We start from the raw sequence: 25,449 nt of genomic DNA on the forward strand, positions 1-25,449 counted from the left end.
CTCCAACTTAGCATTTAATTTAGAAACACATGGTGTCTACTACGTAAATAAATGGTTTCAAATTCAACTCTTTATATGAATAATGACTTCTATGACTTTGTTCTATGTATGTAAGCTATTATGTTGCATGGCTTTATACTTGGGTTTTTTTTAAATAGCCCTTATTTGTTTGCTTTTACCTGTTTTGGCTGTTCGGTCGACACAACTACGTCAAAGTTTCACTTTTCTAGATTTCACTGTCAAATATTTCTTCCCAAAAAAGGCAGTAAAGTAACCTGAGTTTTTTACCCTTTCCATGTATAATAAATGACATTATTGTGTCTCCAAATCTATTACTAATAAGAACCAAAAATGAGTCTTAAAAAATGAAAATAATTGTATTATCATGGCGTCTGTGCAGCCTCGTATATTTTAGTGTTTCCATAGAAAAGACGTTGAATGCAGCAATAAAGATGAGATAGTCTGTTTACTTTTCTGATAACTGTATAACATACTAAGAAAACATTAATATTTGGTTATTTGTGATGCTATGTATTTCTTTCAAAGTTTAATCCAAAAGGCAGCTGAAGTTAGTTTAAGTTCTTGAAAACGTTTCATCTCTCATCTCTCAACACAGATTAGGGACAAAAGTCTGGACACAGATTTTTCTATTCCTTTCTTTTGTTACATACATTTTCCAGACCCGGAAGTTACTAAAAACTATATTAAACGCATGTCCATAATACGCAAGAACCCTGAGTTATGATCAAAATATACAGTCTACATGAATATGATTGGCAAGTAAGTATATCATTTATTTTATAAGCACTGATAATAGCATAAATAAAACATGTTCAGGTAACATTTGACTGACTATCCAGCATATTGTTGCAGCTTAAACTAATATTATATAATGAACTATTCTGGCCATATCCACAATATTTTTGGTTCAGTTGTACTCTTCACAAGAGAGCTTACATTTTTATACTATAATATCTATAAAGTTTTAACAACATTTGATAACGTTTTTGTATATATTTAATAAGATAAGATATGATACGATAAGATTATAGGAAATTATAGATTTAAGTGGAAAAAAAACAGCAATCTTTACACATTTTAAAAAATCTAAAACAAATACTGAACACAAACTTGTGCGTTTCTTTTTGTTTTGAATTACTTTTTTAAAAGGGAAGATACATACTACAGTAATGTGCATTGTCAAGTTTTGCCACAGTCTGATGTACTTTGTCTCCCTCAAGTGGTCTTTGGGAGAACTCAGAAGAGAGTGTGGATCTGACAAAGAATTATAATATCTTTCACACATGAATAAAAATAAATGGGTGATATCAATTAATTTAATGTTGGCTGCATTCCATTCAGGTGGGGCATTGCAGGCCCCTGGTTGTGTTTATGCTGCCCTTACACATGCTATTAATTACACCTGTGTATGTCAGGTTTTGAAGCAGCAAAATGTCTGCTTTGGAAAAAAGTCAATTTGGGTCAACCACCTAATTTTCTTCCAAAATGCCCTGCAACCTTTCTGTAGATGAAGTATGTTAAAACAGTACTTAGGACTATTGTAAAGAGAATACTTGTGTCTTTGGAGTTCCAGTAATTAAAAATAAATACTTGCAAAGATATTTCTCATAACTAAAGTACAGTTTTTAGCTAAATGACTCACAAAACTATTGCAAATTTATTTTTAATAATTGGCTGATGACCTGCATTTACTTTCTTTAACTGTTCAACAATATGTATATAATAACTAATAATGAATTTGTAGTTGTGTATTCAGGAACATTGAATAGGGCTTTATCTACTTTACAAAACTACTAATAAATGTTCTCGCACACTTCACTTACAATTTAGGTTTACCTCTAGTCTTTGCTGTACCTGGTGCGTAGAATCTGAAGTTGAGCACGTTCTCTGGGGCTGGAAGATTACTTTCTGAAAGGGTAAAAATAAAAGAAATCCTTATTTTCCAGATGGCTTATAATGTGCTACTTAAAGAGGAACAAAACAGGAAAATGTCGTCCAGTATTCCTGATGTCTACCGTTACTTACAACTTGCATTGGCTCTTAGCTAATTCAAGCTCTGAGCTAGCTTTGCTTGTGCTAGCTTTCCTGATTTGGCTGGCGTGTGCAAGTTTAGACCACTACTTTCTAACAATTCATGACAGTGGTATTATCGTCATACAGTCGCCTGTTGAGTTTTGGTAACGATACAGCTTCTTTCTGCTAAAACTTTGGCTAAAACATAGTGAAGTACGTAATTTCCTGTTAACACCTACCGGAACAGCAAACTGCTATTTGTAGTTTCGCGCTCAGTCACGTGCAAGACCATAACTTATTGTAATTGTATTGTATGCTATTTTATTACAGCTTACAACATATTTTTTTGGCCATATTATTCAGCTGTGATATTTTGTTATACTGAGCTGAAAGAAGGCCATAGACTAAATATGCACAATTTGTCTTGGTTTTATAGGCCAATGTCTGTGGGAAGCCAATAAAGTTCCAGCAAAAATTAAGTACCATATCTCAGTCTAATAGCATTTATGGGTCTCAGTGATTGGATTTCCTTATTGTACAATTACCATGTGTGTTCATGTAACAGAACAAACAGAAACGTTTGAACTTATCTGATCTGCAAAACTGAAAAATGTGAGTTGAGTGTAAGAAAAACAACAGCATGGTTATTAATTGCATTGATTTTTAATAAAAATGACTATCTTGACACAACAAACATCAGCAACATTTGTAGTTTAGAGCAAAAACAACACCTTGCAAAAACCGGTTTTCACAAAGTAGTCCAACCCAGGGCTACAAAATAAGGCACAGTTACAGCAGGTTTAGGCACAGCAATCCTTTTCTACCTCTAGAGGGCAGAAGGGGGTCAAACGTATGAGCAGGTCGTCCACTCATCAGAACTCCAGTCTGTATGCCCTTGGGCAAGATACGGAACCCCAAAATAGTGTATGAGTGTGTGTGGATGTGTTAATGATAATACGACTTGCATGCGAATTGTGCAAATGTAGTAATGTACTTTAAAACGCTTTGCGTGGTCAGAAGACTAGAGAGGTGCTATACACCATCTTTTTGCAACGCCTCTAATGTTAAACCCCTATGTAAATACTACCTCAAAAAAAATCTCTACAGAAAAGTAACAGGAATGAGGGCTGTCCACTATGGAATCATGAATAAAAATACCTTCTCCCCTTAAACCTAAACAGATTTATCAGAACAATTAATTTCAGTCCTGTTTACTTGGAGGTTCTCTTACTATCAAAAGGAAAAAAGTCAAATAATGAAGAATGGACACACATTTCACAATAAACTATTTTACTCATAGTATTTTTACTTATTTGCAGTTTGTGCACAATTTTGCAGAAAAGCCTGTTCTTTTAGTTTGACCACAAAGTCATTTCTCCTCCCTGAAATCATGCTGATGTCTTCATATTTAATGCATTTCATTAAATCTTAGTCCAGTTTTTCAAGATGGCCTCTGCTGCATCGAGAGTGCTATCTTGCTGTTGAGAGAAAGACAAATTAAGGTCATAAAAACTTTCACAACAGAAGATAAGAAAAAGTGCACCTAAGCCAACATGTATCCTTACTAGATGTTTCTGAATGTGCTGTGTTAGTAACAGACAGTTTCCTTACCTTAATGAAGCAGAGGCGAATATATTTCTCAAAGTGCTTCTTGGACTCATCCCCAACAAACGCTGTGACTGGAATGGCTGCTAGTTTCTTTATATGATCAAATTATTGTTATTAAGAAAAGCAATAAAGAGAAAGCATATTTTAGGGAACAAATATTGAATTAAGTCAATTATATTACCTTTTCTTTAATCATCCACTTCACAAACTTGTAGTCATAGGCATCATCCTCAACCATATGTGACAGGTCCTGATCTACAATCAACATAGAGCAGAGGCGTTTATTCAATAGTAGAGCTGGTGTCCAATAGACAGTCTCATGTTGTAGAAGTGTTAATCTTCTCTCTTATTTATTTGCACAAGGCAATGCAGTAGTCATTAATAAAAATAGTGACAGTTTATCCAAGTACAAAGATACGTAAAGCAGGGGTGAAAATAGTGAGCTTAGTCCTGAATGTCAATGTTTTACCGTGTTGATGTTGCAAGGACCGTTAGTTTAAATGTTTAGTTACTCACTGAGAGATGTGACGTCTACAAGCATGAAGTAGCCTCCCTCCGGTATGACAGGAGTCATACCGGCTTCTTGCAGGATGGCAGCCATGCGGTCCCTCTTGCCCTCAAGTTCCGCTGCCAGCGAGGAGAAGTAGCACTCCGGCTGATCCATCAGCTCAAAGTTCAGAAGCAAACCCTGAGCCACAGCCTCCTGAAGAGAAACACACAGCTAGAAGTTTCAGACTAAAAACAGAATAAAATAATATATTGCAGTGTTGGATTCTGTGCAAACTTGCCTGTAAAGGTGTCGGGCAGGTGTACAGAGTGTTCTGCATGACAGTCTGAAGATGCTTCATCAGGTGCTCAGGCCCCACAGACCAACCAAGCTAGGAGGCACAATTTCAAGAACACAATTTGCAAAAAAAACCAAAACATTGATAACAAGAAATTGTGTTCAAAATCCACAGATATCTTACCTTCCATCCAGTAACACTAAAAGTTTTCCCTGCACTGCCAATGGTGATTGTTCGATCCCACATTCCAGGCAGAGTGGCTGTGGGGAAAGAAAGAAGAGTGGATGCAAAGTAGAAAAAAGACGGCTGTATTGCATTTCATAGTTAGACCTCTATCAGCTAAGACAATAAGAAGCCATCTTCCATAGGGGTTGGTTGTAATTCTGCTCCATATTGACTGCTGTTATTAAATGTTTTATTTATTTTTGTTTTTGGGGGAGGTATGAAGGATCTATGTATTGAAAACATTTGAAATTGAATATAGTCGTTACAGGGTGGGGCCATTTTAGTTATTGTTACTTAAATAGGTAGACATGACGAATTTTTGGCCAATTGGAGAGTTCTTTACTTCTCAAGAAGAGTTTATGTAAATATTGATGCAGTTATTTCATCCCTCAAATAAATGTGAACAAATGTAACCTGTTACATCTGGGAATGCATTTTTTTTGTTTAAAGTTTACCTTTAAATTTGGGCTTGAAGTATAGTCTTCACTCTGATCAACCCATTTATTGTACCGGTAAATATTGTGTGATAAATTCTTGAACTGTTACCTTAATGTTTCACTTGTCTTGCTCCATATATGGGCTCTAGACTATCATTTATATAGTTAGATAATATATATTTTAATGCCTATTGCCAGAGAGGAATGTGATTGGTTGCAGAGAAACAACTCCATATTGCTTCTCACAGTCAAAAACCATGAACCTGATAAGGTCAAGCAGAGAAACATTGCCCATGACTGTATGAATGTAAGTTAGACATAGTGTGTGAGCCTTTTTACAACTTCAGGCCAGTAACAACATGTTTTCATTTGAGATGTAAGGTTACTGCATGTGTTAAGACCATAAATGGAAGCTATCACAGCGCTTACAACCAAAAGACAGCAGTTAATTGTGTTAATAATTCTATTGAATAAATCTTTCTAACTTATAGTCTTGTTACAAACTGAGACAACTGGTTCACATTCACCGAGGTAACAAGCCACCTATTACCTTGGTGGGATATTGTTACTGGCCACAGTTAGCATCATAACAGCTACCAAGCATGTGACAAGAAATCCTGCCATCCACAGTAGCTCGCCAAGGAGTCCTGCAGAGTTGCATTACATATTTTAAGCTGAAAACTAACCAATTTTTATATGTTGGTGTCCCCTGTAGACGAGCCACTCGTAAACCTCATCGCTGAAGCACAGAGTGTCATGTTTGATACAGAGGTCAGCGATCATCTGCAGCTCATCTCTGGTAAAAATCTGCAGGAAGAGGACAGGAACAGAAGCATTTGACACTTTCTTACCTGTGAACTCAGAAAGTGTTTCTCAGATACAAGGAATGATGATTGTGATGCATAATTACCTTTCCAATGGGATTGTTCGGGGTGTTGATGATGATGGCCTTTGTTTTAGAGTTGAACTTACTGGAAAGCTCATCTGGGTCAAGAAACCAGTCAGCACTCGTGATTGTCTGCTTCTTACCGGACTTCTAAAATATTGGAGAAGAGATTTTGTTACAAGGCTCTTAAAATCTACCAACATCCTCTTTCTGCATTGGGGTTAAGGCCTGGCCCACACTACAAGATTTTTACATTTTTCAAATTTAAACAGATGTGAGAAACCCCATCCATACCAACAAATAATGATAGATTGAACAATTTTGTTTCTGGTGTGTGGAGAGCAATGATAGGACCAAAACAGTACACCACACACTAACAGATTCCATTCACCAACAACCAGAGTCCCAACTTGCAGCACTAGAAATCTTGCAAAATCTCTCGCGGTCAAACGCGACTTTAGAGTAAACAAACATGGCGAACGATGGGCAGGAAGTATTGGCCATGACAATTTTTTGAATTTTTACTGAAAAGTCAAAAAGAAAAAAGAAAAAACTATGGATGAAGTCGTGGAGATGGTGGGAACATGGACTGTACATGTTACAGTGCAAGTTGTGTTTCCTCCTTCAGTCAGCTTGCATTGGCTATCCTTTCGTTCCACGTGACAATCCACAGAGTGCATGCTCAGCTGTCCTCGGGGTGCCCCACACAACAGGATATCGGATCTAACAACTTAATATTTCCGGCCTCGAAGTTCTTCTGAGTGGATCAGGGGAAGTAAAATCACTCTTAACAGATCTCACACCACAGGAAATTCGAGCAAGGTAATCTCTCAAAAAATCAAGACGTTGCTTACTTTTGCTGGAAGGGAAGAATCAGGCCCAAAATCAGCCTGATTATCTTGTAATGTGTACCCACTTAAGTAAATAGTACATATATAGAAAATGTATAACAGCTTTAGGTCATACTTACAAGGCGTAATGGTATCAAAACAGGCTTGGCCCCTGCCATTCGCACCATAGGTACGTAGCAGTCAAAGAAAGGTTCAATTATGATGACCTGGATAAATACACATTAAATATTCTTTGAATACTGGTAGCATGTTTATGAATGCATATTGCATTGAATGTCTATGAATATAGAGACTTCTGCATTGAGACCAAAGAACTGTCCTTACCTCGTCTCCCTCTTCCACCAGTCCTTGCATGGTGCTGAATAAGGAACCATAACCTCCGACTGTGACCAGGATTTCTTTCAAGGGGTCAATGTTGCGGCCACAGACCTTCCCGTAAACCTGAGAAAGGGCCTTCACCAATAGTGGATGACCCTTGCAAATCAAAAGAAGATGTTATAAAAGCAACATTCATTAAATTGCTGACTTCTGACAATAGAAAATGCTGAAATGCGTTTGTTTCATTCAAGTGCTTTATTATTTTTTCATTAAAAGTGATACTTTATTACTTTATTGCGAGTGCTGATGTCTTTGTGCATACAGTATTACCTTCGAGTCGGCACCGATAACCTTTGTAGAGCTTTCTCTTTGATTGTACAATACAACATATACCCGCTAACACTGTATCTCAACACTTGAGCAGTAATTGATGGAGAGTTTTAGGAGGTATTTGAGCACAATACATGTCTGTTATTATTGGATGCAAGCTGACAGTAACCATCGTTCATATTTTATAACAAATCCTCAACTACATTATCGAAATGTGATTGTGAAGTCTGATCAATTTATGTCCTCCTGTCTATGAAAATGTGCATCAATTAAATTATTTTTGAATTACAGCAATTACAGTAAGTGATGATGATTGAATTGTTATCTCATCAGCCACAGCACTGTATGATTATAATTATTATAACTTCTCGACGGGACTGTGAGGTGCCACATAGCAGCACCGCATTTGAACAAACTGTGCTGTCAGCCAAAGGGAAGTAAAATACTGAAATAGCCAACCGCGTGCAGTAAGGGAGTGTCCTACATATTCCACTTTTAGGACATATCTCCAACAACGGTTAAGGCAAACTAGAACTGTGGTCAACTTAACTTGACATGTTGCACAATGTATTTAGTTTTTTTACTTGTGTATTGTATATTTGTATCAGTATATTCTCAGTTGCAATGTTCCTGTTACCTGCCTTGGGACTATTGGTGCAGATTAGCAGCCTGGTTAGCTCTGGCATTTTACATCCTGATGATGATTAACATGCTATGTCACTATCAAATGAAGGAATGAAATCTATAAATATACAACGTCCGAAACCATACAGTGTAACACAGCATTCTCCAAGTCCCTTAGCAACACTTTTCCTGATCTAATGGATTTAAATGAAACGTTAAACATCTGGGTGTGACCATGATTAGTCTTACAAAGCCTCTGGTGTACTGGTTCATCCTGTCCACTGATGCAGCCTTTGCGAGCGCTTCCTTGACATAAGAAGGTGGAGGGATGTCAGGAAAGCCTTGCCCCAGGTTAACAACAGAAGGGTCTGCTGCTAATGAAGTAAAGGCCACCCTGAATCAACAATGGAATAAAACATTACTGGACAGACTGGAGATCAAATCATTTCAGGACCGACAGAAAAAACAAAACTACAGAGCTTTTATGATCTTTCACCAACTTTTGTCTATGGTTTTAGCCAGTTTAAAGTAACAGTGTAGTGAGAAATGGGAACCTGGTCATATGTCAGGGAACCTTTTTCCTGCTCTGCCATACAAACAGTTTAATGTTTCATTGTTTTACATACCAGACATTCTTGTCCAGTCCTTCAATTCTTTTAGAGTGCGTGTGCCGTGACATCATTATATGCTGAAACACAAAACAAGATACATTACATACAATTTGACATCATGGTAATCATTTATGTTCTCATGTTTTAAGTTTTCTGCGTTTAATGTGCTTTACATTAACATACGAGGACTTGTTTTGTATTGTATGCGTTATCCAGCAATTCTCCAACAAAACTATATCAACACTAGAGATGCACGATGTTATCAGCCGATTATGGCTTGAATTGCATGCTTGAATTATGGCATTGGCAGATATGTCATTTTTCTGCCAATATTTTCAGACGATTTTGTAGATAACCTAAGTTTGAGTAGTTTTCTTATATTGCCCAGTGAATGTGTACATTTTTAAAAGCGCTGTATTATGATATTTCTGCATCTGCCAGTGGGCCACTACAATAAGAGCAGGCATGATATCAGTTCCACTACATTACACATCAGGGGAGACTTGTTCTCTGCAATTAGGTGGAAAAAAACGTGCCTAATATATCGGTATCATAATTGGTATTCGGCAAAAAGGGTTGGAAAATATTGGCATATCTGCAAAAAAAATTCAATATCGTGCATCCCTAATCAACACTGCAGTATAAATACACCAAACTCAGGTTAGAATACTTTAACTCACAGCCAGCCCACCTCTCTACCCAAGCACCCATTTTCAAATTTGTAGCAGGTACAGTGATTTGGTTCATAACAAACCACATGTTACAAGTAACTCAATTCAAAGCTTTTCGAAGTGGACTTACTTGAGAAGTGCAAATTCTTCTTCTGCAGTTTATGTTCACTGAAAGACATGCAAACTTGGTGATATTCAAGACTTGTCTTGCTGTGTTCATGCTGCAAAAGAAAAGAGGATGCAATGAAAATATTTTTTCTTTAATACACTGATAACTGGTAGTGTTCGGCATACAAGATTGATGCTGTCACAGTTGCTGGGCGGTTGTTGAGTGATATGTTGGAACCTGTATATCTATATGAAGTTGTTTTAAGATCCAAGTAACTGATATTTCCCACCTCACTTCTCATATAGGCTACTTATTATATTTTAAAATAATCATCAGATCAGGTGTGCCTTGATCCAAAGATGTTAGGAATTAGGCTAGCAACTATTGGTTGGTACTTTAGCTCAGTTTAAACAAATAAACATGAATATAATAAGTTACAATAAAGTTAACAATACGTTTACTGTTGTTGTTATTTAGTTCAATTTATAAAAGAACAGAAAGTGAAGTAAATTTGTGTCAGGATTTGAAATTTCATAGATAAGGAAAAAACAAACAAACATGGAAAAGTACAAATCAGGATTAAACATTTATTATACAAATAATGATTTTTACAATCTAATGTCTTTACTTTTTCTATTTTTCAGCTTGACCAATGAGTTGGAATATAGCTAAATGGCACTTAAAAAATAACAGTTGGGAGATATTTATTCTGACTAAAGAATACCCAAGGAGATCACCTTTGGGTGCCTTGAAATAGCGAATGGCTTTTCCCCTACTTTTTAAAATGTAGTACACTAGATGGCGCCAGTGTGCAACACATTATTCCAACACTGGGCACAGGGTCCTTGAATGCAGCTTCAGCTGGATAGGATATTTTTGAGCCCTAGAAACACCCTAGAAACTACTGATAGATGAAAACCCCAAAATACACTGTTAGGTTAGTGTCTGTTCTTGTCATTTATCCTCGGTAGATCTTTGTTGCTTCCCTGTACCGAGGAAAACGTGAATGTTGTAAATAAATCATGTGCTGCTGCTAGAGCTGTATACAGTGTTGTTAGCTTGCGCTAGCTTTAGCCACCGGTAGCAACATTAAGCTAGTTCTAACTGCTAAACGGACTGGCTGTGTTGTCAACCTCGTATTGTCAGATTCACAGTGATGACAGCTGCTGCCAGCGGTCAGTTTTGACCAGCACGTACCATGTATTGTTAGGAGCTTAGCCACCAGCACTGGGCCTGCAACACAACTTACTTGTCCTTACTGTATTTCCCAACTTGAACTCCAGTGAATGAATACTACAGCGTCCGGGAGGAGGAGACGTCGTCATAAACTGGAGACAATGGTGCTGCTTTCACTGCCGTCGGAAATTATGAATGTTTGCTTACCAGGTTCAGGACAACGACATGAATCGACAAGATATACATGGCTGCAATATTTGGGTACCAAGATATAATTTTAAAAAAAATGACCGTTTACGTTTGCGTAATTTCTCTTTAACATTTTCATATCATTTGGTTATGATTAAAATAATCAGTAAAAGAATAAAAGGCCCATTGATACACATATTAATCTCCCAATTGTATAGCCAGATTGAACAAGGAGCAATTGAATTACCATATCACAACTGATACATTTCAAGGAGCTGATTATACGGTCGATTAATTGACAAGTCACATGACATACGTTTTAATTAACAAAAAAAATGTCTTATGGATTATAAGGCTTAAAGGTGAACTACAAACAGTCACTTATTTTAGATGATCAAATATGAGGATCTGCTGGTTTTCTCTGTTTCAAATCACTATTTTTTGTCTCTAATGAAAACAATACTCAATTCTGAATACAGTTGCATTTGTGCATGTATAGAGATACAAATTATGTATGTATAGGATAAGAGATGCCAACCAGGGAGTGTAATTCCCAAATTCCCAAATTAAACATACAGATAATGCGCGTCCACCTCACACACATTTGAAAAAGCTCAGTGGTTTACAATTCTTGAATTAGACATAATTTACTCATCTAAACTAGACTAGTATCTTTGTTTTGTGTTCTTTTATAAAGCAAGCCCAGTTTCCCATATGATTCTGCAGCTTGAATGCATTGTTTACATGACTGTGCCAAGTCAGGCTGGCAGCATGATGCAGTGAATCAGGGACTATATGACAGCTATAAGAAGTTACTTACAGTTGTCGGTGGGAGCCTGACAAAAATTATTTTAGCAGACAGTATCACCATCTGTCTTTTTTTTGTTTTTTTTAAAGGAAGATCCTTGTTTTCTTAACCTTAGCATTTTATTTATTATTTTCTTTGCAATGTAGTTGATGGTAACAAATAGTTATATAAATATTATATAAATAGGTAATGAGGGACGTCTTTCTAACTAGTCAGTTATGTATCACTTATAGTCATTCAAAGGCATGTTTAGAGTACAACAGGAACGCCTCATGAAGAAAGTGGTCAGCATGATGGATAAGCAAATATTAATGAACCTATCATTTCTAAATGATTCAATAATACATTATCTTCCAGGCTGTTCTCTAGTAACTCATGATTTAGAACTACAGAGTCATATTTTGGGAGTTGGGAAGTAAATCTATGTTTTATCATGTTCCTTAATCATTAACTGACTCTAATCTTTCCTTTCACATTAGTCTACAACAAAATATGATTAGATACAACTCATTAACTATGGTTCACAAGCAGTTAGTTCTGCATAGATTCCCTTAACTACTCGAAATGTTGTGTCCCTTACTGTAAAGTGTTTCTGACTGCAATAGTTTTAGCTGGGTGGTCTAATAAACAGGCAACTTGGTGCATGCTTCCAATTAAAGATGTTTATTTTGACAGCTTGCCATTGTATACTGGTCTAGAAGCTATAGCGTGATACACGCAAGTGTAAATACTGTCCCTTAACAGGAGGATCTGGATTGTATCAGCCAGCATCAGCCCTGACTAGAATAAGCAAAAAGAAATATTCAAATTCACATTGTAGTCTGGTAGTCCCAAACAGCTGTAAAAACAGCTTGAAAGCCGTCCTGCAGAGAGGACACGTGGAAAGTGAAGTGACACAGCCAGTATTTCCCAGACTTTCATAAAATGATCAAGGGGATGGACACATCAGATTTTTTTTGTGCCATTGATGAAGATAACATAACATTTACTATAAGTGCTGTACTTTAGAAATATTTTTGTACTACATGTACATAACTGAAGTATTTCCAGTTTAATTATTCCTCACAATTCAATATTTTTTTTTACTCCACAACTTCATAGTTGTAACTTTTCAGATAGATTCTACAGATTCAGGTTTGAGTTCACTACAACATAGGCCTATAAGACAGTACATCGCTATACTACTTGTTATTAATGTAAAAGGGCACACACTACTTTGTAGTTTTAATGTCGTTTGTTCATTTCTAACAAAATGTTTAAAGGTGTATTGGTCTCAGTTAATTGCAGGGGGATTCTTTATGCTTTTTTTTTTAAAGAACATATTTGTTCGTTTTGAGCAATGAGAATTAAAAATGGTCAATATGCATACTATAGGCCTGCACAGTGGTGCAGTGTGGCCATTCTTTAACTGGGCCACACTTTGGAGTTTATTTTAATGCTATTTTACTTAGTTGAGCTTTTGAATGTAGTAGGCTAGCTAATATTTACTTAACAGTGCTTTTCACACTGTATTGCTATTTTCACTCCTGTAAAATACCTAAAAACTTTGTGCACCACTGCCTACTGTTGTTGTTGTATCTGTGAGTATTATCAGCAGACAATCGCTGCAGTTTTGGCCTCCCCCCTTCCTCAGCTGTCTCATAAACAACACACATTACAAACAGTAAAGTCTCAGGCTGGGTTTCCTCAGAAGTCCACGCCCCCTGAGGCTGCTGACAGTCGGCTGCATGCCTGCATGGTGTGCCCGAGAAGGATCCAGGAAGGTTAGCGGACAGGAAAGGAGAACCGCGCGCATCATGATCCGAAACGTCGTCGCGTGAAAGAACTCACATCCTCAACCCCAGCTCTCGTCTAAAGGGAGGTAGGTGAACAACACTGTTATGATGTACATTTAATACAGTATGTTTGTTCGACGTAGCAGAGCGTAATATTCACTCGGCGGAGCGTCTCACCAACTAGTTTACCCCGAGATTACCGTTAGTTTACCTGGTAGTTATACCAACACTACTTGTGATACGCATTAATTTCCGTTCGTGACACTTAAGCGTAAAACTCAAAGTCCTGGCAGAGTTAACGGGTTGTATCCTTAATATTTAAATCATAACCATAATTTATTGATGAATTCTGTTGATAACAGGATAAATAACAGCCTTTCAGACTGTATCGGCACTTTCAAGTCCACAAAACTGTGCCTCATTATTAATGACACGCTCTTTTTATTTTTTTTACTTTTTGTTTCTGCAATGCGGGTAGTATTTTTCCATGTCCTCAACGAGACAGGACTTTTTGTGTGCCGGGGGCTGGGTGTGTTCCAAACATGTCTGTTTTTGGATATCTGGGATTCAGGCACATTTCCTGTCAGGAAGAGACAAGGATATGGCCTGGTCAGCTCCATTCAATGGCTGACTCATCTAGGGAGAAGACAGGATTTTTCCTAATACAAACTACAGGCTTTAGCTGTGCACCCAAATGCCTCTACACACCCCTTAACTCATGTAGGCTACTTTATGAACCCACACTACTATTAAAAGCTGTAAAAAATAAATAAATAAAATAAAACTAATAGCCTGCAGTAAAATTGCAAAAAAACAAAACAAATGTAGATAGATTTAAGTTTATTAAAAAAAAATATGGGCACTTTCACTTGAGTTTTCACTCTACTAATGATGCCTTTAGTGTTTTCTCTGTGACACTAAAGCTCATGTGAGGAGTTTTTCACTGGTTATGAAAAAGACTGAAATTAATTCTGATTACTCTATATGACCTACAAAAGCAAACTAGACCATCAGCAACAAGATGTATTATTTCTCTATAGTTATTTTTAATGCCTGAAACCGCTGGCGTTAGGTGTCAGACGAAGCGATTAACTGCACGCTGCCTTTGTTTACATTTTCCAGGGCCAAAAGTTAAATTGAGTGACACATATAACTGTTAAAGAAAGCAGGATGAGATTTTATGTTATAAACCACCACTTAAGCACGTACAGGACAAAATCAGCAAAGAGATAAAAGGCACAGCTTTGTCCACAGGGGGCGCCAAAATCAACACAAACCAAAAGTTCATCACAGGAGCTTTAAGTTGAAAGGCAGCTTTACATAGTGGTATTTTTGGAGCTTGACTCTGACTATCTTGACCTCCGCTTCTTCAATGTTGATCAGTCTTTTAATTACCAGTATTGGGAGTTCCCTTTTTGTTATATGTGCCATGTTAAAGAGGAAGTCTGATATATTTACACCCCTGCCTTACTTTGACACATTTCAGTGTCTAAATGACTAAATGGCAGCCTACTGAAACTTTCTTAAATTACAAAAGCAGCTGAATTCAGCAGGCAGCCTTAAAAGTGGCTGTAATGGTCACAAATGCAACCTTTCAAGGAAAATGCGCCTTAAAGTGCTTGTTTCTGACAGGTTTGCGGAGCCTGATTTTACCCAGGAGACTATTGTGGAAAAGTTGTATAAAGTAGCACAGAATAGCAATGCTAAAGAGAAATTCAAGTGCCTCGCAAAAAAAGATGGATTTCACAAAAGTTTGCAAACTATCTGCATGTCTAGACACAACTAAAGATAAGTGAGACAAATGATTCCTGTGATTTGGCTGAACTGAACCTGTAAAGTAAACCGTCAGTACAGAACAGCTTCACGTAAACACTCTGCTCTACTCACCCTCCTCCCTGTTGTTATGGCACCAAGATGGAAGACTCAGTAAAGACATTTCGTGTTGAAAAACTTAATTGAACTATCAAAATAAGATCTGTGTGAGTGCCCTCAGGCTTTTTGCAACCTAACAATACCTTACAGCTAAAGCCATTAATAATGAAGTGAAGGTTGAGCGAGGTGTAAACAGCTATTGACAGCAGCCGTCTCCGATGCACTGTGGAGCTGCACGATTATTCCTGTAGATTATTCCTGCTAAGACATGCATGTGTTTGGTATTTAACTTGTATTTTAAATGTAAAGCATTTTTTGGTCGTTATTACCAGGCCATTAAATATGCCGTTACTTGTTTGCGATTGAATCTTGCTTATATATTAGTGCTGAGATGTTCACAAAAATCACCAGCGCTTCTATCGGAGTTGATCAACCAGGCCTTTCATTCTTGAATGACTCTGCAGCTCACATGCTGCCAGACAGATATTGGAAATAGGACCCTTGCAGCTGAAGTAGTAAGCACTTTAAAGAAGGTGACCACAGAGCCTGTGATCAGAAAGCAGCATCAGGGATACTGCACTGTTTTTCATGCCCCTGCTGTTAACAAAGAAATGTTCTTTACAGTCTTTTAAGTGATTAATAACCAGAAGAAAACGTTGGGTGTAAACAACAAAAGGGCTGAGGTCTGGTTTACTTCAGTTCTGTTAGTGAAAGTGTTCATTATGAAGCCAGTTCATGGAGCCTTCTTAGACTTTGAAGTTAATGTCCAAACATTTCTCACAAGCTGAGTCACTGATTCAGTCTTGTGGGTACTAAATTTCAAATGATGACGTTTTTAATGTTCACTTGTATTATGTTCTAGTTCCAGTTAAAATGGACTCCTTAGTCTGAGGACACATTCTGTAGTCACTAGTCTCTGTTAAACTAATCATGGATGACTCAGTTCAATGACCCACATTAAACTGAGTCATCCATGATTCTGTGAGTGTCGAAGCTTTAGTTTTTCTAGTTTTGATTTTCTACCGTGCACCCGAAACGCTATTTTGAAACAAAGTTTGGAGTTGTGCGCGCTACTACTGCTGTATTCTGTTAAACTAATACCTAAGAAAACAAAGTAGAAAAATCAAGGTTCATACCTCCTCTGGAGAGTGGGAAAAAAAGATAATGACAATGCTAACATGCTGAATCCTAGCAGGCATGTAACAATGTACACCTACTTAGTTTAGTAACTTATAATGCTAGCCGTTGCTCATTAGAACCAAATTCAAAGTAAGCTTATAGCCGAGGCTGATCAGTGATCAGCTGATCCGAGTCATCAGTATTGGTATTTTGTTATCATTAATCATCATTTCATCAGCCGACTCTTTCATCATGAAACTTTTGAGGTAAACACAAGAAATACGACGCAGCTCCATGCTGGATAACAACCACCGAATCATAGCTGTCATTAACCTAACCGTTATATTGTAAACTGACAGAAGGCCCGCCTCTCCTTTCATTTGATTGGACAATGAGAAAAAACGCCCATGACATCGGGCGCTTTTCTGCCTTGCGTTGAAGTTATTTGCAAAAAGTGTCCCTCTCATTGAAAACAATGACAAAAAAGCCGCCCCAGCTGCTAAAACGCGTTGTGTCTGATCGGGCCCTAAGTCAACCACCAGTACAGCAGCCTACAGTTTCATGTTAACCTCCTAAACCCTTGAAGGGCTAGTCATTAGCTTTTTATTTAAGGTGCAGGAAAGCTCGGTTTGGGAAAAGCCTGATTCCTGCAGTAATAGCGGCCCTGAACAACAGGCCCCGCTGAGAGTGTCATGTCTTGTTTTTGTTTTGCCTTGTTTTGCACAGCGGTTGTATACTTTGTCAATGTTTATTTGGAGTCTATGTATGTTTGTACAGTCTGTGAAAAAGAATTTCCCCTCTGGGATAATAAAGTTTAACTGGGACACAAACACACAAGAATCCAACTTTAAACACTTGTAACGGAGTAGGCTGTAGCGTAGTCTGGACTCATCTTTGTTAAGATTGTTAGCATGCAAACTTTGCTTACATAAGGTCAAGCTAGGGCTGATGGGGGACGTATGCTAATGTGAGTGTTTATAAACCGGAATATCCTTATCTTTTGAAATTAATCACATCATTGTTTCACCCCTCTATGCTCAAACCATTTCTCCCTTTGTGTGGTCTGAAAATAACGTGGAATAAATTGTTTGTTAACAGGCATCATGATTCCTGTGATGGAATTCCGGCAGTTCTCTGAACAGCAGCCAGCGTTCAGAGTCCTGAAGCCGTGGTGGGACGTGTTCACAGACTATCTGTCTGTGATCATGCTCATGATTGGCGTCTTTGGATGCACTCTTCAGGTCAGTAACGATGCCTCAATCTGATGTCTTTAAGTTCTTTAGGCTAATGTGTTTTGTAATGGCTCGTGCTTCTTGTTTCCTCTTTTCAACTGTAACCGTCTCATTAAAAGTGAAGGCCAAATGTAGCTAATGAACAATGTAAAATGTAATGTAAAATTAGTTTGTACTGAGATAGAATAAGTTATTGCACCATTTGTTTCCATTAAATCTAGAGTAATTGAATTTATAAGAGCCAGCCTATAGGCTCTCTGATGCAACATTACTGCTGTGCCTTCTGCACTGGCACCCGCCCAGAACCTCTAATTCCCTGCTTTTACAACCTGGACTGCAGCAAAGGAAGCATTCAGCCCATTGGGAGGTTACCAGTGGAAACATTTTCCCACCCAGCCCCTTTCAGTAAACACAAGATTCTAAACTGTTTTGGCCTGGCGCTCTCTCTGAGTGGAAAATAAATGTTTTCTGGCTACTGCATTACGCTGTAGTGTAAACCCTGGAAATGATACCAAAACATATTTAGAAAGTCTGTTAAATTGATATTTATCAGGGTAGGAGCAGCCATTGTTCCCACTTACACTATAACCGTGTGTGGACATGATCTAATACTTGGTGAAATGAGTGGGTAATTAATATTGTGGCTAAGTTCTAACTCAGAACACTATCAACATGCCGTTTTATTTAATGACTCCTTTCCCTCATACTTTAATCCCTGCATTTAGAGTTGGAAGGAGAAATACGGAGAAGGACTGAGTTTGTAAAATGCTGCAGAACAGCTCGTCAGAGACCTCACCAGACCTGACTTAGCATTTTAATCTGTGATGTTCTGCAGCACAACTGCACTGCCGTCACTTTAGTAACACTGTCATTTGTATCCAATACCCACAAATTGATTTTAATATCATTTACATCGTACAGAAGTTGCAGATCCACAAGGGGCTGAGTGTATCACACGAGTATCAGTGTGATCAGTATCACAAAATACCCCTCCTTCAAGCACGCCTCTACTGAATCAAATTGCCCATTTCCTGTCACAAGCATTGCAGTGAAGCAGCTGTGTTTCATTATTTACTTTAGGGGTAAATATTTTGTACTGATGGGAACATTTTGGCCAGTATTCTCCAAATGTACTTGAGCTTGTTAAATTGGGTTCCAATTCAGACAGAAACACAGAATATAAGAGGGTCACTCAGTAAAAACAGAACCAAGCATGAATAAAAGCACAGACTGTATAAAGGAAGTGGACATAGCCCCCAGGTCTGAAAAGTGAATCCAATGCTGGATTGCCATTAGCCTGCAATCTTTCTAATGGACAGCAGGGGGGACCCAGTGGTTGCAAAAAGAAGTCTTTGAGAAGATGACCCCACTGCTCACTTGATTAAACCTAAAAGACCCCCTCCAGTGTTTAACCTTCTGCATGTGGTGTTTTTCATGTGGAACAAGACTTATCAGGGACAACATAAGCAGTCATCGCCTGCTTTTAAACTGCAGTGTACCAAGGACAGGCTGAACAACACATTTTCAGATTGGCAGGTTTGAGACGTCACAAACCTAAGAAGCCAATCCTGTTAATGGACGGGGTGACGCTATGCATATCATTATGTGTAACCTATGGCAACCACTTCGGCAATGCGTGAGCCAACGGTAACTGTCATCTTAACTTTTGCAAACTCACTACTGACTATTAACGTTAACGTTAAGTTTCAACAAGTTGCCAGCAAACGATGGCAGAGACATGTTTTGTTTTCGCGACAGAGGAGGCGGTTGAAAATGTGCATAGTGGGCGGGGACCATGTGGATTTGGGAATTTTTAATGAGGGAGAAGGAGGAGATGTCTCGGGAGGATTTTTACAAGGTAATTAAACGTATTTTGCAGAAAAAAACATATCGGACACACTTTATTACTTCATGCACAGCATTTTATGTCTTAAAACATGACTGGAGCTGGTCTTTAAAGAGTAACTGCACACTTAAACATGTTTTTTGAGCTGTAATCTAAATTATATGGCTGCACTGTGATGAAACACATCAATGCTGGTGTTAATATTGACAATTCTTACCAAATTTATAAAAATTGTCATTTCATGGCTTGGAAATGGCTCAACACAGCACCTACTTTCTAAATCAGCCCTGGACCTTGCCAGCCGATGGTGAAGCAGACACGACCATTTGGGACAAAATTACATCATGAAATGTATTTAAAAAAAGAAGGTTAACGCCTGTCAATCAGAGGTGGGTGGTACACCCCCCAGTCCTGTCTTTGAGAGGGAGTCTGTGAAAATGCGCTCATTTATATCCTTATCAAGACACATCATTCACTAGAGTTTACACTATTTTTGTAGCACACTGTTACCACTCAGAGACTGCGCCCTTTCTCTCTTCAGAATCAGAGATAACTGTAAGGCTGCACGCGAGGTCAGCGCATGCGCACTTGCATTGCCTCGGCTCTGAAAGCTCCGTCTTCAGGCTTTAGTGGGGCTGGAGCCAACGGCTCGAACTGATAGGGCCCCCACCACACTAAAGTGCTCTTCAGGGGACTCTAGAGGGGAGAAGTCCTCCACCTCAAAAGAGCCCTCTGTGGCATATGTGCCTTGTGACTCTGTGTCGCTCTCCATTTTTCTCTGGCCAGGGGAGGGGATTATGGACATACATTGGCGAGTTTACAACACGAGTGAAACCAAGTGAAAAAACGTGTTTAAGGGACAGGCTGCAAGCTTTTGTTTCCCTCGTCTCCTTAAATCATGATACTGCTTTCGGTTTGTTACCAATCTGGTGAGAATGTTACAGTGTTACAATGTTACAATTCATTTAGCAGACGCTTTTGTCCAAAGCGACGTACATCTGAGAATTAATACAACACAAGCAACGATCAAGACAGGAGACAGGCTTCAAGTGTGATCGGACACTGGTGCCAACAGGCAGTGTATAGGGCATATTTTTTTTTCTTTTTTTTAATAATAATAATCATCATCAGCAACATCAACAAGATCAGTATAGTCATCATCATTGTCATCATTATCATGAAAATCCTAGTCAGCATAAACTACATCCTCAATGTCATCATCATCAATAGCATCAATATCATTAAGGTCAGAGGTGTTCATAAAGAGCTGGGTCTTTAGCTTCTTCTTAAAGATGGAAAGGGACTCTGAGAAGTGCAGGAAGACGTGGACAAGCTCACCGCTGCCTCCACACACACCTGCTCCACCACAGGGAGATTCCTGCTCGAGCCACGCACGGGCCAAAACTACCATGACCGACACAAATCTCTCCAAAATGTGCGCCCATTCTCACGCACACTCTCTATAATACATCAGAAACCGAGACACACTCACACACGCAACTAGGAGGTCAATTTATTACCATACTCAAACATAACTACCTGTGGCACCAACAATCGTGCCCACAGGTATTAAAACACTGTCCAGTCTCCAGTACGCACGCAGGAGACAACACAGCCATGTGATCCAGCAGCAATAATAAGTAAACAAACATTTAAAGCCGACCTGTCTTTGATGGTCAGCATGTAGAACTTTAATAAACATAAGATCCTGTCCGTCTGGAGATTTAAATAATTAATGCTGTGCCTCTTTTCAATTTAATTTCTGCTGGGCAGTGGGATCACTTCACTGGCTTTAACATCAGTCCCTGCTTCGATATGTATCGTACAGTGACCTGTGTTTTTTTCTGCGTGTTCGAGGACACAGTGAAAAGAAACAAGTTAAATATGCTGGTCGGGGTCCGCTTTAAATAAGAAGAATGACTGAAATCTGCTGTGTAAATAGCAACCGGGCTCTTAATGGGAATGAGAGCTGACACTCTGATTGGTTTAATTCATTATATGCCAAAAACACGGCTATGAATAATCCAGGGATTTAAGCCAACCTCTTTGTGCCTTGCGCCTCGGTTTGCGCACAGATTGTGTGCTGTGTAACTAGCACAAGTGCGTCAGACACATCCTAAATCACTTAGCGCCATGCGCTTTAAAATGTGCGCCTTCTGCCGTCTAAATAGGGCCCATAGATTGTCCCCAAGTGTCGGAATGCCCATTTCAGTAATGTTGCTAATATTTCTTTCTTGTTTTTAGGTAATGCAAGATAAAATCATATGCCTTCCTCAGAGAATACCATCGCCGTCAGAGAACTCAAGTGAAGTGGAACTGTTGCAGCCCAATATTTCAGCAGTACTCAGAGAAATGACAGGCCTGAAAACGGACCTGGATCTTCAACAATACAGTTTCATCAATCAGATGTGCTATGAGAAGGCTCTGCATTGGTATGCCAAATACTTCCCTTATTTAGTTCTGATACACACGTTGGTTTTCATGGTGTGTAGCAACTTCTGGTTCAAATTCCCTGGCTCAAGCTCCAAAATAGAGCATTTTATCTCCATGCTCGGCAAGTGCTTTGATTCTCCCTGGACCACACGAGCTTTGTCTGAGGTGTCCGGAGAAAATCCTGAAGAAAAAGACCATAAAAAGAGCGCCCCTTTGAGGTCTAACATCGTTGTGTCTCCTGGAGAAGAAAGTTCGGAGAAGACACAGTCCCTCCGGTCTATCCCTGAAAAGATTGTAGTTGACAAGCCTTCAGCAAGTGTTCTTGATAAGAAAGAGGGTGAGCAAGCTAAAGCTCTTTTTGAGAAGGTGAAGAAGTTCCGTTTGCACGTTGAGGAAGGAGACATCCTCTATATTATGTACGTTCGCCAGACAGTGTTCAAGGTGATTAAATTCCTCCTGATCATTGCCTATAACAGTTCTCTTGTGAATAAAGTGCGAAATAGAGTACATTGCGAAGTTGAGATCCAGGACATGACGGGCTATAAAGACTTTGAATGTAATCACACTATGGCTCATCTGTTTTCTAAGCTCTCTTACTGCTACTTGTGTTTAGTGGCTGTCTATGGATTAACAAGCCTTTACACGTCATACTGGCTGTTTTACCGCTCACTGAAAGAATACTCCTTTGAGTATGTGCGACAGGAAACAGGCATCAATGACATCCCAGACGTCAAGAACGACTTTGCTTTCATGCTGCACATGATTGACCAGTACGACCCTCTGTATTCCAAACGATTTGCAGTTTTTCTGTCCGAGGTCAGCGAGAACAAACTGAAACAGCTAAACCTCAATCATGAGTGGACTGCGGAGAAACTGCGTCAGAGACTCCAGACTAACGCCAGCAACCGACTTGAACTTCAGCTGTTCATGCTTCCTGGGTTACCCGACACTGTCTTTGAGTTGACAGAGCTGCAGTCACTCAAGCTAGAGATCATCAACAATGTCACGATCCCTGCCTCAGTCTCACAGCTGGAAGACCTTCAAGAGCTGTCTCTTTACCAGTGCTCTTTAAAGTTGCACACAACAGCTACCTCCTTCCTCAAAGAGAACCTGAAAGTGCTTCGTGTGAAGTTTGATGATAACAGGGAACTTCCACACTGGATGTATGGCCTACGCAGCTTAGAGGAGCTCTATCTCACTGGGTCGCTAAGCACTGATGCCTCCAAGAATATAGTTCTTGAGTCACTGAGGGAGATGAAGTGTTTGAAAACACTCTCCCTTAAAAGTAATTTGACCAAGATACCCCAGTCTATTGTGGATGTTTCCAGCCATCTGCAGCAGCTCTACTTACACAACGATGGCACTAAGCTAGTAATGCTCAACAACCTGAAAAAGATGTCCAATCTGGTTGAGCTGGAGCTGGTGCGTTGTGACCTTGAGCGCATCCCACATGCAATCTTCAGCCTGACAAATCTGCAAGAGATTGACCTGAAAGAAAATAACCTTCGCTCAATCGAGGAGATTATCAGCTTCCAACATCTTAGAAAACTGACTTCCCTCAAACTTTGGTACAATGGTATCATGTACATCCCAGAGCATATCAAGAAGCTTGGAAGCCTAGAGCGCCTCTACTTCAGCCACAACAAGATCGAGATATTGCCTTCGCACCTGTTCTTGTGCAACAAGCTGCGCTACCTGGACCTGTCCAACAATGACATCCGATTCATCCCTCCAGAAATCGGAGTCCTTCAGAGCCTACAGTATTTCTCTGTCACCTTTAACAAAATTGAAAATCTACCAGATGAGCTCTTCTTTTGCAAAAAGCTCAAAACACTGAAGCTTGGCAAAAATTCCCTGTCTATACTTTCGCCAAAAATTTCCTACCTAGCTCTTTTGACATACTTGGATCTCAAAGGCAACCACTTTGAGCTTCTGCCACAAGAGCTTGGTTGCTGTCGTGCTTTGAAACGTAGTGGCCTTATTGTGGAAGAGACACTGTTTGAAACTCTGCCTTCAGATGTCAGGGACCAAATGAAGGCTGAGTGAGATGCCTTTGAGTAGCCGCAGTGCCTGCTGTTTATTCTGTGTACCAATTCGGAGCATTTATTTTGTATTAGCTCATTACCATACTGAAGTATTATACTACTGTTAAGAAAGTCAAGTTTTATTTTTCTACTTTTCTTGATGGGACAAAATTACTGATTGTTATTTTGTACATAGATTCGGGCTGTAACAGGGATGCTTGTTTGTTTTTTGGCTTACATGACATAATACTGTTTCCAACCATAAATCCTCCTTGATGGAAACTTTCAGCATTTTGGGGACACACCCCTTGGCTCTTTACTGAGAGTTAGATTAAAAGATTTATAAAAATCTCATGTGTATGTTCAATGTGAAGCTACAGTCAGCGGTAATTAGCCTAGCTTAGCACAAAAGCAGGATTGGGAGGAAATACATTTCTTGCTCCATCCATTGGGGAAAAAAGCATCAATCAAAATGTAAAAATAACGTGAAAATGAATATTAGTAGCTTCATCGGGAGTTTCATGCTGGAATATTTTTTGGCTAGCTGTTGTTCCCTGCTTCCAGTCTTTATGCTAAGCTAATTCTCTGCTGGCTGTAGATTCATATTTCATGTACAGAAAACAATGACATCATTATTCTCTACTAATTCTAAGCCAGAAAGCAGGTAAGCCTAAAGTTAGAACCATTCTTAAAGGACATTTCATGTCATTGCCACATAGAATAATTTAATTACTGAATGTAACTCTTAACTGAAACCTCAAGTTTAGGCTAGTAGCCATGCTGTATGTTTTATATTTTATTTTATAAAACTTTTTTTTATCTTACAAAGCTTTTTATGTTCTTCCAGAGACTGTTTGGTTTCCTGGACCACAGCAGGGAAAATGCAAAAAAAACAAAGAACAAACCAGTTTTCTGTATATGTATTATCTTGGCTTTAAAAGTCTGTATCATAGGAAGACTATTTAAGTGCATTAAATGACTATGTCATATTCATGTTTTCTTTGGCTCTCAAAATGAGCACAAGAAGTACAAAAAAAATGTATTTTTTCATAAGTAGTATTTTATGCTGTTGAACAATAAACACTGATTTATTTGTAAATGCCATGTCTTAGGTTGGAATTTGTCAAACAAACTATTTAAAAGAAAAAATGATTTTAGAAAAACACAAACATCAGTTTGATCAGATGCAGTATGGTGAAAGCAGTTGTGCTGAAGTAACTACAATTAAACATTTAAAAATGTTACTTTTGTAATGTAAATGTAAACTGCACATTGCATGTTCTCAATTGTGTTGTGGGATTAGACATCATCTGCTGGCTGTTGAGGATTAATAAGGCAAAGAAGATTAGTCTATTACGATGCATAGATGAGGCACCGATGGAAAATAAAGATGAAGTTTTAACAAAGTCATTTGGACAATTTGCATAATTTTCCCTCCAAAGTGTAAGACATAGTGGCTGCAATATCAAAATTTATATACTTTTCA

General features: G+C 38.7%; 2 protein-coding genes across 4 annotated transcripts; one reads left to right on the forward strand and one right to left on the reverse strand.

Moving 5' to 3' along the window:
- Nucleotides 1–2,695: 2,695 nt before the first annotated feature.
- Nucleotides 2,696–10,778, reverse strand: LOC138607317 (kynurenine--oxoglutarate transaminase 3-like). 3 transcript variants are annotated; one of them, XM_069679900.1, is made up of 14 exons: nt 10,739–10,778; nt 9,511–9,601; nt 8,725–8,786; nt 8,348–8,492; nt 7,151–7,300; nt 6,946–7,032; nt 6,000–6,125; nt 5,776–5,896; nt 4,611–4,687; nt 4,431–4,520; nt 4,159–4,345; nt 3,824–3,897; nt 3,646–3,732; nt 2,696–3,512 (listed from the first exon to the last, which is right to left on the reverse strand). In XM_069679900.1, exons 2-14 carry the CDS (start codon nt 9,598–9,600, stop codon nt 3,456–3,458), a joined length of 1,353 nt encoding a protein of 450 aa, XP_069536001.1. In that variant the 5' UTR covers nt 9,601; nt 10,739–10,778; the 3' UTR covers nt 2,696–3,455. The 3 variants fall into 3 exon arrangements, with proteins under 3 accessions (XP_069536001.1, XP_069536002.1, XP_069536003.1); XM_069679901.1 differs by having other exon boundaries at nt 10,687–10,761; XM_069679902.1 differs by having other exon boundaries at nt 9,511–9,548; nt 10,739–10,747.
- A 2,641-nt stretch (nt 10,779–13,419) lies between these two features.
- lrrc8c (leucine rich repeat containing 8 VRAC subunit C) lies at nt 13,420–25,330 on the forward strand. Its single transcript, XM_069680493.1, has 3 exons — nt 13,420–13,523; nt 17,527–17,669; nt 21,751–25,330. The coding sequence occupies exons 2-3, from the start codon at nt 17,532–17,534 to the stop codon at nt 23,983–23,985; spliced, it is 2,373 nt and encodes a 790-aa protein (XP_069536594.1). The 5' UTR covers nt 13,420–13,523; nt 17,527–17,531; the 3' UTR covers nt 23,986–25,330.
- The last annotated feature ends 119 nt before the right edge of the window (nt 25,331–25,449 follow it).

Source organism: Semicossyphus pulcher, unplaced genomic scaffold (genome assembly GCF_022749685.1).
Source record: "Semicossyphus pulcher isolate SPU_LCO1_2020_fin unplaced genomic scaffold, fSemPul1.0.p SCAF_4, whole genome shotgun sequence".
In the NCBI taxonomy this organism is placed as follows: Eukaryota; Metazoa; Chordata; class Actinopteri; order Labriformes; family Labridae; genus Semicossyphus; species Semicossyphus pulcher.

Bases quoted from the DNA above. Each gene is read 5' to 3' on its own strand.
- LOC138607317 (XM_069679900.1), bottom strand. From the start codon at position 9,600: ATGAACACAGCAAGACAAGTCTTGAATATCACCAAGTTTGCATGTCTT. The intron at 8,493-8,724 runs GTATGTAAAACA...TTGTTGATTCAG, and splicing joins GGACTGGACAAGAATGTCTG to GGTGGCCTTTACTTCATTAG. The intron at 7,301-8,347 runs GTAAGACTAATC...TTGATTTGCAAG, and splicing joins ACCAGTACACCAGAGGCTTT to GGTCATCCACTATTGGTGAA.
- lrrc8c (XM_069680493.1), top strand. From the start codon at position 17,532: ATGATTCCTGTGATGGAATTCCGGCAGTTCTCTGAACAGCAGCCAGCG. The intron at 17,670-21,750 runs GTCAGTAACGAT...TCTTGTTTTTAG, and splicing joins TCTTTGGATGCACTCTTCAG to GTAATGCAAGATAAAATCAT.